Genomic DNA, 17,591 nt, shown 5'->3' with positions numbered 1-17,591 from the left:
ATTTCTTAGACACATTTGGAAGGGGGTGCCTTTTCAATAGGTTTTATTTCTCTGTGAACCAGAGAAGAAAACAACCCCCAGATTTATGTTTATGCTCTATCCTTTATTCCCTCAGTCTCACAACCCTTCTATGTCTCTGAAATACATTGCTCCAAATCATCTCTCTTGTTACATAATTTCAAGGACCAGAGGGAAAATGTTAGTGTTATTATTAAAACTATCCATTTTATTTTCCAAGAAGTAGCTGACAAACTATGTTGTGTGTAAAGAAGTTGTGAAATATTCTTGTGGAAACTCTTTGGAGCCTAAATACCTCTCATTGAAAAGAAAAATCTTTGTGATAACATGGTATTATTATTTTTTTGAGCTTACTTTTATATGAAGTAATTAAGGTTTCAATCTAGATTTTACTAAAATGTGATGGTTCCTAATTATGACAGCCTAACTGGAGTGTTTAAGGACTCTCACACCTTCTCTTTCTGTGTTAGACAGGACTATGAAGAGCTAGAAAAGCAGCTGAAAGAAGTCTTTAAGGAGCGGAGCACCATTCTCCGTCAGCTGACAAAGACATCAAGAGAGCTTGATGGAATTAAAGTCAACCTTCAGGTGAGATGAAAACCAATTTTCTCAGCAGAAAAGAATGAGCAGTCCTGTATTAGTATGCATTTTTAAACAGATTTTAACACCTTTTTGGGGTTGGCCATGGTGGTTATTATTTATTATTATATAAGCTTTGAAATGAAATGCCATTTGAAATGCAGTCTAGGGATTTGGGTTTGCAATTACAAAAAGAAGAAAATTGTGTGCTTGGCAAAGCCATCAGTTCCTTACAGCTTCTAAGATCAGTTTGACCCTTATGTTTTTTCATATTATAAAATGATGAAAAGTAATTAGACCAAGAGTTAAATGAATATAGGAATAATATCTAGAAGAAAATATTAAATTCCCCCTAGGAGAGCTCTGAAGATTCTTTAATAAACTTCATTACTGAAATGGGCAAATGCCTTAGAGAGGAGACTGTCATCTATAAAAAGAAATCTATTCATACAATGAAATCTCAATCACTAAAGCAAAAATTAAGTCTACTTCAGATAAAAAATACTTTTGAAATACCTGTTGATGCTTTAATATTTGACTTTAAGCAATGCATTTATTAAATACCTACTCTATACTAAAAACTTTGTGTGTATTGCATGATGCAATACTCAGAATATATTCATTAAGTGAATATTTTTGTTGTGATTTTCCTTGTTATACATAAGTAATTGTGATTACAAAAAATAAGTTACTTTTGAAAGTCACAAAAGAAACCAAAGTTTACAAGCCTAAACTCAAGCTCCAAGTCCTTTTTTTTTTTTTTGTAACTGAATAAATAGTGTGTTATTATTGTTGCCCACACTCTATTGCACAGTTTTCTAGAATATGAGGAGGATGAGGATATCTACAACCACCAGAGCTCATTGAACTCGGTCAAAGTTCTGTTTTTGATATTCTTTATACAATTTTTCTTTAATTTCTATGTGAAAACTATGCTAGGCTTATTAGTCTTATTTTATAGATGAGAAAGCAGAGTTAAAGAAAAATATCGGAAGTAAGAGCACAGAGATAACTGAGGGACAGAGCTGGTATTTGAACCCAGTATTCAAACTCTTGTTCCAGAAATTGTGTGACATATAGAAAAGGAGAAAATAAAAGAAAAAAAACTTCATACACAACCCAGTAGGACATAGGGAAAAGTAGCAGGATGACAGCAGTATGCAATAATAGCACCAGGCTGGAAGTGTGCACAGAGCAGTAGGCAACAATAACCAGGATGAAAGGGGGTGAAAATTGATTTTGAGTTTTGCAGGAAGCCAATGCCTGAGATGCACTTTATTGAAGTGGAAATTTGCCAGGTGAATAAGATTGGGAAGAATCTTCAAGAAATCTGAACCTCTCAGAAGCATGAAATATCTGGCAAATTGCAAATACTGCAGGCATATGGTGAAATGTCCAGGAGTGGTTAGTGTTCACAGAGCTCCCTGGACATTAAGTCCCTCTACAGCAGTCAAGGCATCTAATTACAGAAAGTTCTTGATTAAAAATGTCCTAGAGTTACAGTTTTTGAAAGTTAGCAACTCTATCCTGAAATGTAGTTGCAGTTTTAAAGATGCCTTTGTTTACTTTGTGCCAGCCACTGTGCAAGATGTTTTTCATCTTGCTAAATTATTTTAGTAAAATCTCCACAGCATTAAGATTATCATATAATCATTGTAAAAGGAGGTAGCAAGAGTCACAGAGGTCACAGGAAGTGCCTGAAGTCATACATATAATAAGTAGTATTCCAGGTTTCAAAATTACAAGTAAATGTGTAGCCCATTGTACATATTGTTTTTCAAATACAAGCTCAAGGAGTCGGGAACTTTTGAAAGTTCAAGTATGAAAGTCCTATTCATCTTTGTAACCATAGCACCTGAATGGAACGATAATACAGAACAAGAAATAAACATGTTTGCTAAATAGTTTGTATATAAACCATTATTATCCTTAAAAGAGCAAGATTATTTTCATAGAGTTATACCCTGCTTCCCTGGATATTGCTGAGGAAATGACAACCAAGCACATTCTAGGTCTTCTCATTGGAATTGTCCTGCTGACCCCATCTGCATATATGTATTCCTTTCATTTTGCATAACAGTTTTGCAGTGTTGCATTTTTTTTGTTTGTAGTTTGTTTTGTTTTGTTTTTGTTTTCTGAGACGGTTGGAGAGTGTTGAGGACTAAAAAACAAAACAAAACAAAGAAAAAAATTGTCAAATATAAAGTACAATCCTCTGACCTTTTAATCTTGCTTTTCTTTTCCTCCTGCTCTAAATTATAAAAGATGGTCAATAAAGTAATAAGCATATTTTATTGTACTTTTCTCCCAATGCTCTCACATGTCTATTTATATTCTACAAGTCAGATAACTGTCCAGAATAGGTTCCTTAGAAATTTCATCTCTAGTGTTCAAATAAGGAGGTCAAAAGACTGATTTTGTGAACTGCCCCAAGTCAATGACTATGATGGATTTTGATCTGTAAATCCCACAAATGATGACATTTCTCCCATTTAAATTCCTCATCCTGCTTTCCTTGTATTTTATGTGAAACAATTCTTTCCATGTAAGAAGAGTACTGTTTATTGGCTGCTTCCAAATAAAGACCTCAGTCAGTCATATTAGGGAAGAGATATCTCATGCATAGTTCATCCCACCACATCTACGTAATAATACTTATCATGCTATAGTTATGTTCTTTTTTAAGCATAAGATTGAAAATGTGTGAAGGTGGGCACAGGTCTTTGCATAATTCATGGTAGATATTTGTTAAATAAATATTAAGAAAACAAAGCATTTGCCTTTTGCTATTGTCATTTCCCTACCTGTCAAAGCTGCTGTATAAACAATTGTGTTTCCTCTTCATTTGAACTTTTAATGTCAAGAATGACAGGTTACTCTCTTAAATAGTTTATTGAGTATAAATAAGAAATTCATTAGGAAAGGTTTAATATGACAGTGACTCTTATTAGAAAAAGCCCAGGGATATTTTCTACTTTAATCGATGGCCTCCAAATCCTGAATTTGTTAGAGTCTATAAACACTAATGACTGAGATTGTATATATATATATATATATATATATATATATATATATATATATATATATATATATATTCTTTTTAATACCCTATTTGTAGAGATCATTTTCAATTTTACATGGTCCTATGTTTTTGAATATCCTGATACATTACTAACAAATAAGAAATAGACAAGACCAAACAGGCACGTGCCTTTTGACTGCTTTTATCTTTAATTGTGTTATTTCCTGACTTACACAGATAGGCTTTCTGAGTCTCCTTGTATTTTTTGAAACTATGCCAGAGCTAGTTTAACATGCCCTAGGAGAACACACTCAAACTTCAAAGGAAGAGTAGAAGATATATTTCATATTCATTTATAAAAAGACCTAGATTTTTGGAGAGTATTTTCTCCTCCATCAAACCTCTCAGTGCTGAGACTGAGCTCAGTCCCTCTGACTCACTGTGATATGCACTGAAGGTGTCATAGACTCCTGCGTGCATCTTTAGAGCTATGAAGACCATTAGGGCCTCATTTTCACTTTTCTGCTCCAGGTCAAAAGTGCAGCCATACTATGTATGAGGTAGCCTAAAGGAAAGTGAGTCTCAGTGTTTCACTAAATAAGACTTCCTTTTCCCACTTTTCTTATCAGTCTTTAAAAAATGATGAGCAATCTGCCAAAACTGATGTTCAGAAGCTTCTGGAATTAGGCCAGAAACAAAGGTAAGACTGCATTTTCTTTTTAATTTCCCCTCACGCACACATTCTTTTTGATGGCCTCATCAACTTATATCTGGAATTTTATTTTATTTTTTTCATTTTAAATTCAGGAATGTATTTACCTTTTTACTTTACTTGAATATATATTTTTGTATAAATAGGTTTATATATATATATATACATATATATGTATATATATATATATATATGTAATTCACTGGGGGAATTCTTGCTTAAGTGTAGGTTCTTATACAGTAGATCTGAGTAGGGGCTTCAGATTTTGCATTTAGAAGGAACTCCTTGGGAATGGTAATGCTGTTCCTTGCCTGTAGATCATCGTTTGAATAATATTGATCTGAAACGTTCTTCTATAAGCAAGATAACCTCTGAGAAGTCTGCTCATTACTACATACATTGGATGCTATTGATCACAATTGATCATAAAGAAAAGGGTCAAATTTTATCTCACATGCCTGTAATCTAAGTGATTCAGGAGGCTGAGGCATGAGTATCTCATGTTCAAAGCCAGTCTCAGCAACTTAGCGAGTCCTTATACAATTTAGGGAGACCTTGCTCAAAAAAAAAAAAAAAAAAATCAAAAGGGCTGGGCAAGACCAGAAGCGGTGTCACATGCCTGTAATCCCAGTGACTTGGGAGGCTGAGACAGGAGGATCGAAAGTTCAAAGCTACCTCACAACTTAGTGAGGCCTTACGCACAATTCAGTGAGATCCTCTTTCAAAATAAAATATAAAAATGGCTGGGGATGTGGCTCAGTGGTATAGTATTCCTGGGTTCACTGCCTGATACAAAAAAAAAAAAAAGGCTAGGCATTTGACTTTGACTCAGTGGTTAAGTGGGTTCAATCACTGGTACAAAACAAAAACAAAAATACACCTTGATATCTTGGGTACAATGAATGCTGGTGTGGTAAGGAAAGGGACAAATCTGTTAACACAATTGCAATTGCTATAATATGAATGTTGATTTGTTTATTTTATTTTTTACAGCCATATAATTTAAAATTTTGTTATACCATGAGGTATTTTAAGCTGGAAAAAAAATCTAATATTTACTATGCATTTTCTAGAATCTCTTCTAGACTCTTTATATACAATTTTATTATATTCTTACAACTACCTTGTTAGTACACATTATTATTCCCATTTTAGACATAAGAAATTGTTCCTCAGTGTTTATGTCAATTTTTGAAAGTCATCATAATTGGAATTTGGATTTAAATTCCATGGTCTTACTTAACAGCCATATCCTCCCACACTGGTCATTAACCACAAAGTGAAAAGTTGTTAAGATATTTACACACAATCATGCTACATGTTGTTCTTTAGGAATTCCTTCTCATCAGCCTCTGTCTCCTCCACTGACCTTGCCTCTTAACCCAGAAATCTTTCATTGGAATGTATTTAGATTGAGTAGTGACATCATTTAAAAAAATTTTTTTAAAGAATTAAAAAATAAAACCCTAAAAAAAAATCAATAGAGTGTCATGTATTTTATTATTTGCAATAGCATTTACTATTTCTTTAACATGAAATTCTCTTTAGAGTCCAATATCAAAAAAGCTTGAATAAAATATTTATTTGAGGATGTTTCCAAAAAGCACCTCATTTCAAATGATTTTATTGGTTTGAAATGCATTACCTTTTAAAACATCTATGCTCAATGTTCTACCAGTATTTATGGCTCACAGAGTTAGTGATGGAGATTATAAATAACATTTTGAATATAAATGATAGAACACTATTCAGCCATAAAACCAAGGAAATTCTGTCATTTGTGACAAAAGTGGTGAACCTGGAGGATAAACCAGGTATAGAATGACAAATACCACTTGATTGTACTTCTATGTGGAATCTAAGAATGTTGACCTCATAGAAGGAGAACAGAATGCTGATTATCAAACTGGAGATGTGTGATGGGGAGGGCTGGGGGAATATTAGTCAAAGTGTACAGTGTCAGTTAAAAAGGATAATAGGTTTGAGATCTATGTGTACTATAATGTATGTAGTGAACAATATAATGAAAATATAAGAAAAAGAGAAATAACTAGTAAAGAGACCAAAATAAGCAGAAAAATGATACTCACAAGGAGTATTTCCTGATTAGGAAGGAGACAAAAGTTAAATAAAATGACAGGAACTACCTCCAAACAGTGGATATACAGCACTAGTTAGAGGGTTGCAGTGACTGAGGAAGAGTTAGGTGGGGAAATGGAGAACATATATCTATTTGCAAAACCTGGTATCACAATTAAAAGCTTTTAAAGGTTGGTTCAGAGCAAATGTCAATGATAAGCAAAAAATAACTCATTTTAGGTAGCTCTGGAGAAGATGATAGAATTAAAGAAATATTTTAGTGAAGTCATTCTACCAACACTGTTTGGTGTAGAAAGAAAGAGACTTGGGCATGGTGAGAAAAAAATGTTTAAAGACAGGGACTCTGGGGGATAGATAGGAGGATTCCCCGGAATGTCTAAAAGTGTATCTTGAAAAAAAAATGGAATAAAGCATTTTATTCTCTATGGTGAAGGGTAGGTGGAGATTACTGGAAGACAGTTTTGGACTCCATATGCTTGATGATTTTAGAGCAGTGTTCTCTGAACTGTGAAAGAGTGACTGGGACCACAGCAGGTTCTGCATCTGTGATGCTATTGCAATACAAGCTCAAAACCACTTGAAAGACACGCTTTCCCATAAAGTGATGTGCATGAACACGGTCTTATATTTATAATTGGAGATGGAAGAAGTATGAATTAGCTGCTCTTTCAGATTTATGTAATATCGAATTTTACTTTAAAACATATCAACATTGAACAATCTGTCCCAAGTTCCCCTGAAACCATCACTTTTTTAGAACTAGAGCTTCAGTTCAGCATCAAATAGTGCATGTTGTTCAAACCCCACTGGGTGGAGGTAAGTGGAGCAGAAGCAAGTCCCACAAGGGATCAAGTGCAAGTCAGGAATCATCACTCAAAGTGGGATAAAGTAGTAGTCTGTGATGCAGAAGTGTTGGGCCACCTAAAGCCCAAAAGCAGTGAGCTGGTGAAGGAAGACATCGAACATGCAGAATTCATGTACTTTCTATAGTTTTGGTTAATAGATATTCTTGTTTATTTCTTATGCTTTCCCAAATCACCTCTAGATGTCATGATGGGGGATTTTTTGGGGTGGGATACTAAGGATTTAACCTAGGTACACTTTGCCACCTAGCCACATCCCCAGTCCCTTCTATTCTTTATTTTGAGACAGGGTATCACTAAGTGGCTAGGGCCTGGAAAAACTGCTGAGTCTGACCTTGAACATGCCATCCTCCTGTCTCAATCTCCCAAGACACTAGGATTATAGACATGTGCCCCCTTGCCCAGCTATTATGGGAGATATTTTATAACAAATATATTTTACAAACTAATTTTTGTTAAATGTTTTATATATTATTTAAAATAAAAGTGGATGATTTAAATAAAATGTTAAAATAATTATCATTTAACATATTGTTAGAACTTTTTTAGCTGAAAATGTTATTTGATTATATTTCACTCAGTGTTTTATTGAAGATTTGAGTACTCAGTTTAACATTTAGATTCCCCTTTCTTCTTTACTTCTTTCCTTCCTTCATTTTCCTTCCTTCCTTCCTTCCTTTCTTCTTATTCCTCAATAGAGGTAGTATAAGGATTACTCTACAGTTTGGGCACCAAGCTTCTGGAATATAATTCCACCACTTCTCTATATATCAGTTTTCAATCTGTAATCTGATACCATAGTTTGATTGAGGTTTCTAGTAATGCTAGTAATATTATAAGTCTACAAATGCATGTATATTTATAACACATTATATCATGTTTCACATATATGTGTGTGTATATGTGTGTGTGTGTGTATATATATATATATATATATATATATATATATATATATATATACACCTTGAATGGATTTAGTGAAAAATATTGACAATAATAATGAAATTCCAGAGTTAAATGTCCATAAGTAGAGCAAGTCTGACAAATGAAGTCAGGTTAAGCCATAATGGCAGCTGCAGTGAAAAATCTACTCTATGCAAAGGATAGTAAATTCCTCAGTCTAGCACATATAAATAAATCATCTTGGAACCAAAATGACTATAATTACATTATAACTTGTCCTGACCATATTTTGCATTGCCAAAGAAAGTCCAAATTCATTTCAATAAACATATAGACATTTTCTCAAATACTAGAAATTTAAATGCGGACATAGAAATTCTTAGAGCAGGAAATCTGGGAGCACCATGAAGTACTGGTGAATGAAAGAGTAGCTTGTGGTTGTGTGAGACATGGTACTCAAGGAAGGAACAGGGAATAGAGTTGTGTTTGTGTTATCACAGCAATCTAACATTTATTGACTAATTCTTTTCAAGGTATTATGTTGAGAATTTTGTTCACATTGTATCATCTAAACATGACCACAAGCTATAATATGGCTGTATCATTGTACCCATTTTATTGATGAATAAACTGGGTCTGAGGTGGGTTTGTCACTTGCCCAAGTGACCATATCTAGATTGTTGTCACTTGATTGAGAATTTTAAACTGTTTGGGGGCTGGTAACACTAGAAAAGCTTTCTGTTTTGTTGTTGCTATTGCTTTAAGGGCTTTTCTCTAGCCAGATTTTGTGTGCCCCCAGCAATAATCCTCATTTAATATTTAATTTTTGGAAGTCATAGCTCAAGTGATAAAATCGAAGCACAGCAGCACAAATTATTAGATTTATATAGCTATATTCTAATCTTTAAGAGGAATGTACAGTCAGGGAAGTATTTCTACTTGGTCAAGGGAGACAGGGTACATATGCATTCATGTCTTGAGATGCAGTGGATATGAATGTATAGTCATGCATTTCCTTTATATGCCCAATGAAGGAAGCAGTCCTCCATTCAGAAATGTCTTTTTTTCCTTTATTTTTATAAAGAGTCTCAGGTCTGGTAAAGGATGACTAGAGCACAGTACTATAGAATTAATCAATTAAAGGCATCAGAAGGGAGTGGTGGTTTTATCCTATCAGCGAGTCTGTGGTGACTTTTCCTAACCAGCATGTTCATACCCTGGCATGCTGTCAGTGAAATTAGCTTTTCAACCCGAATTAATATATTGATTTGATTTAACACATTATGTAGCTCACTGATGATTCACGCAGTGGGATTCTTATAAAAATAATAACAGGGCAATTTTCTTTAGATGCAGCTTACTTTTAGCATTTTCATAGGACAGAAAGCCTTTTATTACCAGAATATTTAGATATAGTCTATTCCATATAACTATAGTATTGTATAGTTCTGTTTATCTCTTTCCTAGATGTGGGTAGATTACAAACCTCTTTTTATAATGTACATACAAAATAATGGAATTATGTTATATCTCCCTTTTGCTATTTTCTACCAAACCTAGAGAAGAAATGAAGTCTCTCCAGGAGGCCCTACAAAATCAACTTAAAGAGACATCTGAGAAAGCAGAGAAACACCAGGCTACTGTAAGTGTGTTTCTTCTTTGTCCCTTTGCTTTAGGGGAAGAAATGGATATTTTTGTTTTTCAAAATCACTATGGAAAAATACACTATATAAAGTAAAAAATGAAAATACAATTAAAGAAGATTTGGTCACTATCATTGGATTGATACTTGGTCATAATTTATTCCAAGAAAATATTAATGTTATATGTGATTCCTAGGGGACGATTTTTAATCTTCCTTTTTAGATAATAATCCAAGGACACAACTGGGCAGTGTGCTAGTTCAGGCTCCACAACAACAGCTTTTGGATTTTGGAGTGAAACTAACCTTGAAATATTACAGTATGCAGATTCTTAAATCACACCCCACACCCACTGAAGAGGAATCTCTGAGGCAAGTTTAATCAATTCTGCAAGTCACTCATCTTATATATGCCAAAGCTTAAGGGTTGAATTGGTCTCCATATCTTTTTCTCTCAAAATGATGTTCCCTTGACTCCCACATTTCTGCTCCTATAACTACTATTCACCATAAGCAGGAGGAAGGTTCTTCTGAGTAATTCTGAAAGGAAGAGGTCTATCTTATTTCTGTCCCACCTATGCACCACTTATAGGGATTGAACCCTATGTATTTTTCCAGGATCTGCCTATTCCCAAGAGGAATAGCAAGCTATAGGGAACCACATAGTAAAGCACCAGGATGGGTCATGAGGCAAAGGGGAATTGTGGGCAGGAGACTTGACTGTACTTTCTGAGGCAACAGAATGGTGAGGCAGAGTAGGGTGGTTTAGAATTGCCAATTTTAATGATTTCAGTAGTCTCTGTGACTTTCAAGCTTCCCCAAGTTGTGGGTACCTCACTCTGAGGTGATTAGGGTTGGCCTAATGGCCCAAAGGGTGAAAGCCCAAGAAAATGGATAGTTAAGCTGGTTTCTCTTGATCGATGATTTTACATTTGAGCAACAACAACAACAACAACAAAATGATTCTGGGAGGAAAACTCTCATCAGACTACAGTGAGGAGGACAGGAAGCCAAGGCAGGGTAACTGAAGCATATCATGGGATTGTTCAGAATAAGACAGGTCCAGCACATGAATGCAGGACCAGACTCTTCCTGGACAAACCTTGGTAAAGCATTGATCTTATAGAAATTAGAAACATGGTTAATGTAGAGTCTCCATCTAATCATTTAGCAGGAATCCCAGGCTCTCTAGCCTTTTCATTGGCAAGGCATCTTTTAACAACCTTGATTAGACTATGGAGTTTTGCTTCTGAAATTCAGCTCCTTCTGTCACGTGAGACACCTGATCCCCTGGAATCGTTTTTCTCGTAATAATTGTCGACATACCTGGAAACAGGATTGTCTCCTATTAAGAATTTACTGTTATCTGTTCTACCCACTGGTAAAGATATGCATATTGGTTCTTCAATATTCGGTGCTTATTTGTGACGAGGCTTAATGACTGGCTCTATGTACTACAAATGTTACATAAAAGAACAGACAAGTTTTCAGCACCAGCATGATGATCTGTCCCCTCCACACCTGACCCAGCTTACTGAACACTTCAAATTGCAATTCCATTTCTGCCTTGACCAATCATATTTAATAGATTTATCTGATCCATATTTAATTTGATAACAAATGATGTCAGTAAATAGAAGGGCTCCATGTGCTATTTTCTCAGATCCTCATAACAAAGCCGCATTGAGTTTTGTTGTTGTTATTGTTGTGTTCTTGTGTTGTTTGTTTTGTTCTTTACTGAGAAGTAAAGAACTCAAAGAAGGCAAATTTCTAGTTTGCCTTTAAATAGCTAGCATTCAAAGGAACGAAGGCATGAACTCATGGTTATTCCAGTGAATTATGCACGCCAAGGTCCAAAAGGAATAGAGTTATAACTTTTGAAAGAGCACAAGCCCAAGTTAGAATATCCAATTGTGGAAAATGTCATGGACAAAGAATGTCTAATTGGGAAGCGAGAGAGACATGACAGGCTGAGTCACCCAGGCTTCATCTCAGCATGTTTGCAGTGCCCTCATTATGGCTCAACATCAGTGCTTCAGGGTTTCTGTCCCCCCCTCCCCAATACTGTACTAAACCAGTAGCTCTCTACAGACCCTCAACTTAACTTGCATTTCAGAACATGGGTGTTCTGAGTTTAAATTACTACTGGGCTAATTACTATGCAAACTTGAACAACTTATTTAACTTCTGCAAGTTTCCTTATTGATCCAATTTAGGGGTGAATATAATTAAAATAACCAAGTTAATTTCCCTAAAATTATATCTGACATGTAGTACATGAACTAATGACATTCTCCTTCCTTCTCAGTTTGCCATTTAATTTCATTTTGCCTTTTAATTTCATTCCCATTACTTCCCAGCTGAGTGAATGTAAGTCTTTCATTATTCCTTTCAGATATTTTGTCTGGAAGTATGTCAGTGCTATTTACATAACTGGTGATGGTATGATTGTATGCATGTACACTTTTGAACATAATATACAATAAATTGTAAATAAACCCAATCATCATATCATCACCATTATAATTTTATCTTGCTAACCTTATAAATTTACTATTAGTAACAAAGCAGGGGTTTTCAGAAATATAGCAGAATGATACCTAAAAAAAGAAATATTAAAATAACATAATTCTTTTTTCATCATTTAGGATGATCTAATTCTTCGACTCTCCTGATATCATGCTTGAAAATAATTTTTTTATGTATTTTCTGGATTATATACATTTATGGAAAATATACCATATTTAAAAGAAAATATCGAATTGCTTGACTAGTATCAGGATCAAAGAGAATTACAAATGGTGCCTTTATGAGAATCAGACATATTGCCTATCTATTAATGGTCAATAATAACAGTTTCATTTTCACGGTTATAAGTAATTCATAGATAATTAAGAATTTATGGATGGGTAGGTGATGTAGAGTAATATGATATTTTTTGCATGCTTTTCTTGAAGTCAACAAAGGTACATACTCTTTCCCGAACTGATGACAAAATTGGAGTAAATATGCATTACTAAGGCAAAAATTCCCCAAAGAAACCAAAATCCACAAGTGACAACTCCAAAGAGAGTCTTTACTGAGATGATCCAAGGTGTGAATGAGAAGGTACTGCTTGTGTTGTGTTTGGTCTTTGCCAGGAGAAGACAAAAAAGGAGACACAAGCATGGGGAAAGAAGAAGGTCAGAGTAAACTTCAAAAACTTCAAAGTTATAAATCATTTTTCCACAGTAAAAGTCATTCCTTTTGCAGTAGTAAACCTCATAAGAGATTATCTATTTGGAGTATTCCAGGACAAAAGACTGAAAAAATCTTTACATAAACTTGGGTGAGAGAACTCTGTATGTTACTTACACCCCATTGCAGTGAACATCAGAATAAAGAATAAACTATCCAATAGAAGGAAAAAAAGTAGGCAAAATTCTAATTGACCTGAATTCCAATGGACTAAAAAAATCACAATAAATCAAAAGAGGTTAAATTTACCAATGCATTTTTTTTTTTTTTTCGGTCCTGGAGATTTAATTCAAGGCTTTATTCATAAGCGTATGCAAGGCCAGTGCTCTACCACTGAGCAACACTCCACCCCCTGATAAACTTTTCTAAAGGAGGCAGAATAGTTTAAATGAGAACAGGACAGTTGCACAAATGCTATAAATTTTCAAAAAACTGAAAATATTACATACTTAAAATAATCGAGAGTAAAATATTTGTGGAAAAAAATTAACAATGTCAATTCCTGAAAGCAAACAGAATTTAAAGAAGAAAGATATAATAAGTAAAGACTACATATACTAAGTCATCATACACGTCTCCACCTAGCAATCCATCTTCAGAATCCATCAAAACATAAATAATATGAGGAATATGGAAACAGTTACACCAAACACTTTTTAAATGCACTTGATAATTTGAAACTATCACATATACAGGAAATCAACAAAGTTTTGACATTTTTTGAACAAATCATGTATAGATATATTAAAGAAAAAATGCATTAAAACATAAAGTTCTATTAATTCAAGAATATTAATAGCATCTATAATATGTTATTCAAAGCCATTGAAATAAAAATATTTTAACATTAAAATAATTCCTTAAGTTTGGAAAATATATAATGTATAGCCTAATAACCTTTGACTTAAAAAGAAATAATAAAAGACTATAATACATACTGGACACTTAAATGAAAACAATACAAGCCAAGGTAATACTTAGTGGGGAAATGATTAGTTAAATGCATTTTTTAGGAAAGATAAAAGAAAAAAAAATAACGCAACAAATTAGTTAAAAGTCAAAATATCAAAATCAATATTGAAAAAGAATTATGAAGGCTGGATGAGAAAATTAAGAAAAAACAAATAAGTAGGCACTTGGGGTGTACTTCAGTGGTAGAGCCTTTGCCTAGCATGTGTGAGGTCTTGATTTGATCCCCAGTTGCAAAAAGAAACAAGCAAACCCCCCAAATTTTAACTGGGTTCTTGGAAAGATTATTATAAAGAGACTGTTGAAAGAAATAAATAAGAATTTGCAAAATGTCCCTGGTATAATAAAGAAGAAAGAAAAACCTTGAAGAGACAAGTAAGAAGGAGGCTGAAGCAGTATAAAAGCAAACTCTTCCAACAAAGACAAGCCCAAGTCCACCCAGCTTCACTAATTGATTTCATCAAATATCGAAGAGTAAGTGATATCAATTCTCCTTAAGTTACTTAAAAAAATTAAAAATGAAGGAATTCTTCCAAATACAGTCCACAAAGCCAGCATTACCCTAATAACATAACCAAAGACTCAATGGAAATAGAAACTACAAGCAAATACTCTTGATGATTTGTTTTTAGTCAGCTTTTTAGCTGCTGTGATCAAGAGGAAAAGTTTATTTGGGGGCTCATGGTTTCATAGGTTTCAGTCCATAGACGACTCTTTTCATGCCTCCAGGCTGCAGGTGAGGCAGAACATCATGGTGGATAGTCTAGTAGAGGAAAGCAAATTGGGGCAAGGACACCAAGAAGCAGAGACAGAGAGCTCCATTCCTCAGGAACAAAATGTACACATCAAAGGCATACCCTCCTCCTCAAGCCACACCCTACCTGCCTACACTTATCACCCAGTCAATTCTTATCATCAAATTAATACATTCATTAGGTTAAAGCTCTCATAACCCAATTATTTCACATCTAAGTTTTCTTGCATTATCTCACATATAAGCATTTTAGGGACACCTAATACCTAAAAAAGAACATAAACGTAGTTGCAAAAATCTGTAACAAAGTACTATCAAACAGACCACTAGTGCATTAAAAAGATGGTTCACAATGATGAAGGGGGATTCATTTCCTGGAGGTATGGATGGTTTGCATATACAGATCAATAAATGTGCCACACTACCATCAAAATGAAGGACTAAAGCTATAACTATCTCAATAAATGAAGAAAAAGACAATTGATGAAGTGTAATTCATAATAAAAAGCTGAACAAGGTAGGTAGAAGAGGGACAGACCTCAATGTAATAATAAACACCATTATATTAAGGCAACAACTGATACTAACTGAGTAGGGAAAAACTAAAAGTTTTCTTTCTGAGATTTGAAATGAAACAAGGATGCCCACTTTTAACACTTATATTCAACAGAGTGCAGGAAGTCCTAGCCAGAACGCTCAGGCAAGAGACAGAAATAAAGGACATCTCAATCAGAAAAGAGGAAGTTGAATAGTCACTGTTTGTAGATAACATGATATTATACACAGAAAAATCTCAAAAATTCCACCCGAAAATGTATTAGAAGTAATGATGTAGTTCAGCAAATTTGTAGGATAGAAAATCAACATATAGAGACCAGTAGCATTCATAGAAACCAAAAGTGGATTATCTGAAATAGATATCAAGAAAGTGAACACATTTACAATAGTTACACAAAAAAATCTATGAATATATTTAAAACAAAAGGGCATAATATTTTTATAATGCAAATATTATACATAAATGAAATAAATTGGAAGAGGACACAAAAATAAAAGGGCATCTTGTATTCATGATGATGAGAATCAATATTTTCTAAATGTCCATAATAAAATCATTCTGAAGATTCAATATAATCCCTATTCAAAATAAAACTGATATCCTGCAAAGATCTACAATACACAATTCTAATATGAAAACAAGGGGGAAAAATCACTGAGTAGCCAAAATCATATTGAGCTAAAAGAACAAAACAAGAGGTATTATACTACCTGATTGCAAAAATATGCCAAAACACCACAATAATTAAAAAGAAAAAAAGTACTGGCATAAATATAGACAGATAAACCAAAGGAAAAAAATACAGGTCCTAGAAGTAAGCCCACACATCTACAGTTAACTGATTTTGATAAAGACACATGCACATTATAGGTGGGGATGTAAAGGAAGCACAGCCATTATGGAAAATTATATGGAAGGATCCTCAAACATTTAGAAATAGAACTACCACTAATGTAACTAGTTAGTATAATCTTAATGAAATGAAATCATGAATGCCAATGTTTATTGCTACCTATTCACATCAGCCAAGAAATGGCAACAACCTAAGTGCCTATCAATTAATGAATGGGTATAGAAAATGTAGTACATAGACAATAAAGAACCATTCAGTCATAAAAATGACTAAAATCCTGTCGTTTGTGACAACATGGATGAAACTGGATCTAATTATGCTAAGTGACATAAACAATGCACAAAAAGACAACTGCCATTGGACCTTCCTTATTCATGCTGAATCTAAAAATATTCATTTTTAAACATTTCATAACTGTGGTTACCAGAGTAGCAATTGATCAATGGGTACTGAGTTTTAGTTCAACAGAGTAAAGAAGTTCTGGTATTTTATTGGATAGTAGATAATAAAATCTGTATAGTTAAATAATCTAGAAGAAAGATTTTGAAACTTTTTACCATGAAGAAATTATACACGTTTGAGAAGATAGATATGTTAACCTGATATGTACATTATATAATATATACTTGCATTGAAATATCATGTTACCTCATTCATATGTAAAACATTTATGTACATATTAAAAATAAATTTAATTAAAATATAAAATAAATAACAAAATAGAATAAAAAGAATTATTCCAGTTTGCAATATTGAGTAAAAGAGGAAAATAGCTATATTCACAGTTCGAATTAATACATTATAACAATGTCCACTGAAAGTTTTGAAATTTTCCATGTAAATCTTTAGCTAAATATACATTTTCAAAATTTCTACTAGAGAAATACAGTACTTGACTAGGCCAATATACTTAGAAATTTGTTATATGAATAAATGTCCTTTTTCCAAACTGTAGAATAAGAAGTTTTTTTTTTTTTTTTTTTTTGCACTGAGAATTATATCCAGGGGTACTTAAGCCACATCCCTAGTCATTTTTTTTTTTAATCTTTTATTTCGTGACAGTGTTTTGCTAAATTGTTCAGGGTCTCACTAAATTGTTGAAGCTGGCTTTGAACTTGCAATCTTCTTGCCTCATCCTCTGGAGTCATGAAATTATAGGCATGCACTACTTAATGGTGATTCCTGCCTGTATTTTAAAGACCAATCATCCCTAATATATGCAATTCTTTTTTAGAAAATAGAAAAAGAGCTAAAACTCTCATTTCAATTTATGCATATGTACATTTGTGATTCCAAAACCAATAAATGATTATATGCCTACACTCAGATATACTTCATAATGACTTTTTGATGTAGAATTCCTGAGTGAACAAATTGAAA

General features: G+C 33.6%; 1 protein-coding gene across 1 annotated transcript in view; it reads left to right on the top strand.

Annotated features, from left to right (window-relative positions):
- The window catches only part of LUZP2 (leucine zipper protein 2), a 535,025-nt gene that overhangs the window by 220,402 nt on the left and 297,032 nt on the right, over nucleotides 1-17,591 (top strand). Inside the window, exons 2-4 of the mRNA XM_079101896.1 lie at nucleotides 489-606; nucleotides 4,249-4,319; nucleotides 9,758-9,839. Of these exons, the coding sequence (XP_078958022.1) occupies nucleotides 489-606; nucleotides 4,249-4,319; nucleotides 9,758-9,839 (271 nt within the window). The remainder of the gene's footprint in view (nucleotides 1-488; nucleotides 607-4,248; nucleotides 4,320-9,757; nucleotides 9,840-17,591) is intronic.

The sequence above is a fragment of the Sciurus vulgaris genome (assembly GCF_902686455.1).
Source record: "Sciurus vulgaris genome assembly, chromosome: 11".
Lineage (NCBI taxonomy): Eukaryota > Metazoa > Chordata > Mammalia > Rodentia > Sciuridae > Sciurus > Sciurus vulgaris.
The sequence above is the reverse complement of the archived record's forward strand: the minus strand, read 5'-3'. Positions and strand labels throughout refer to the sequence as shown.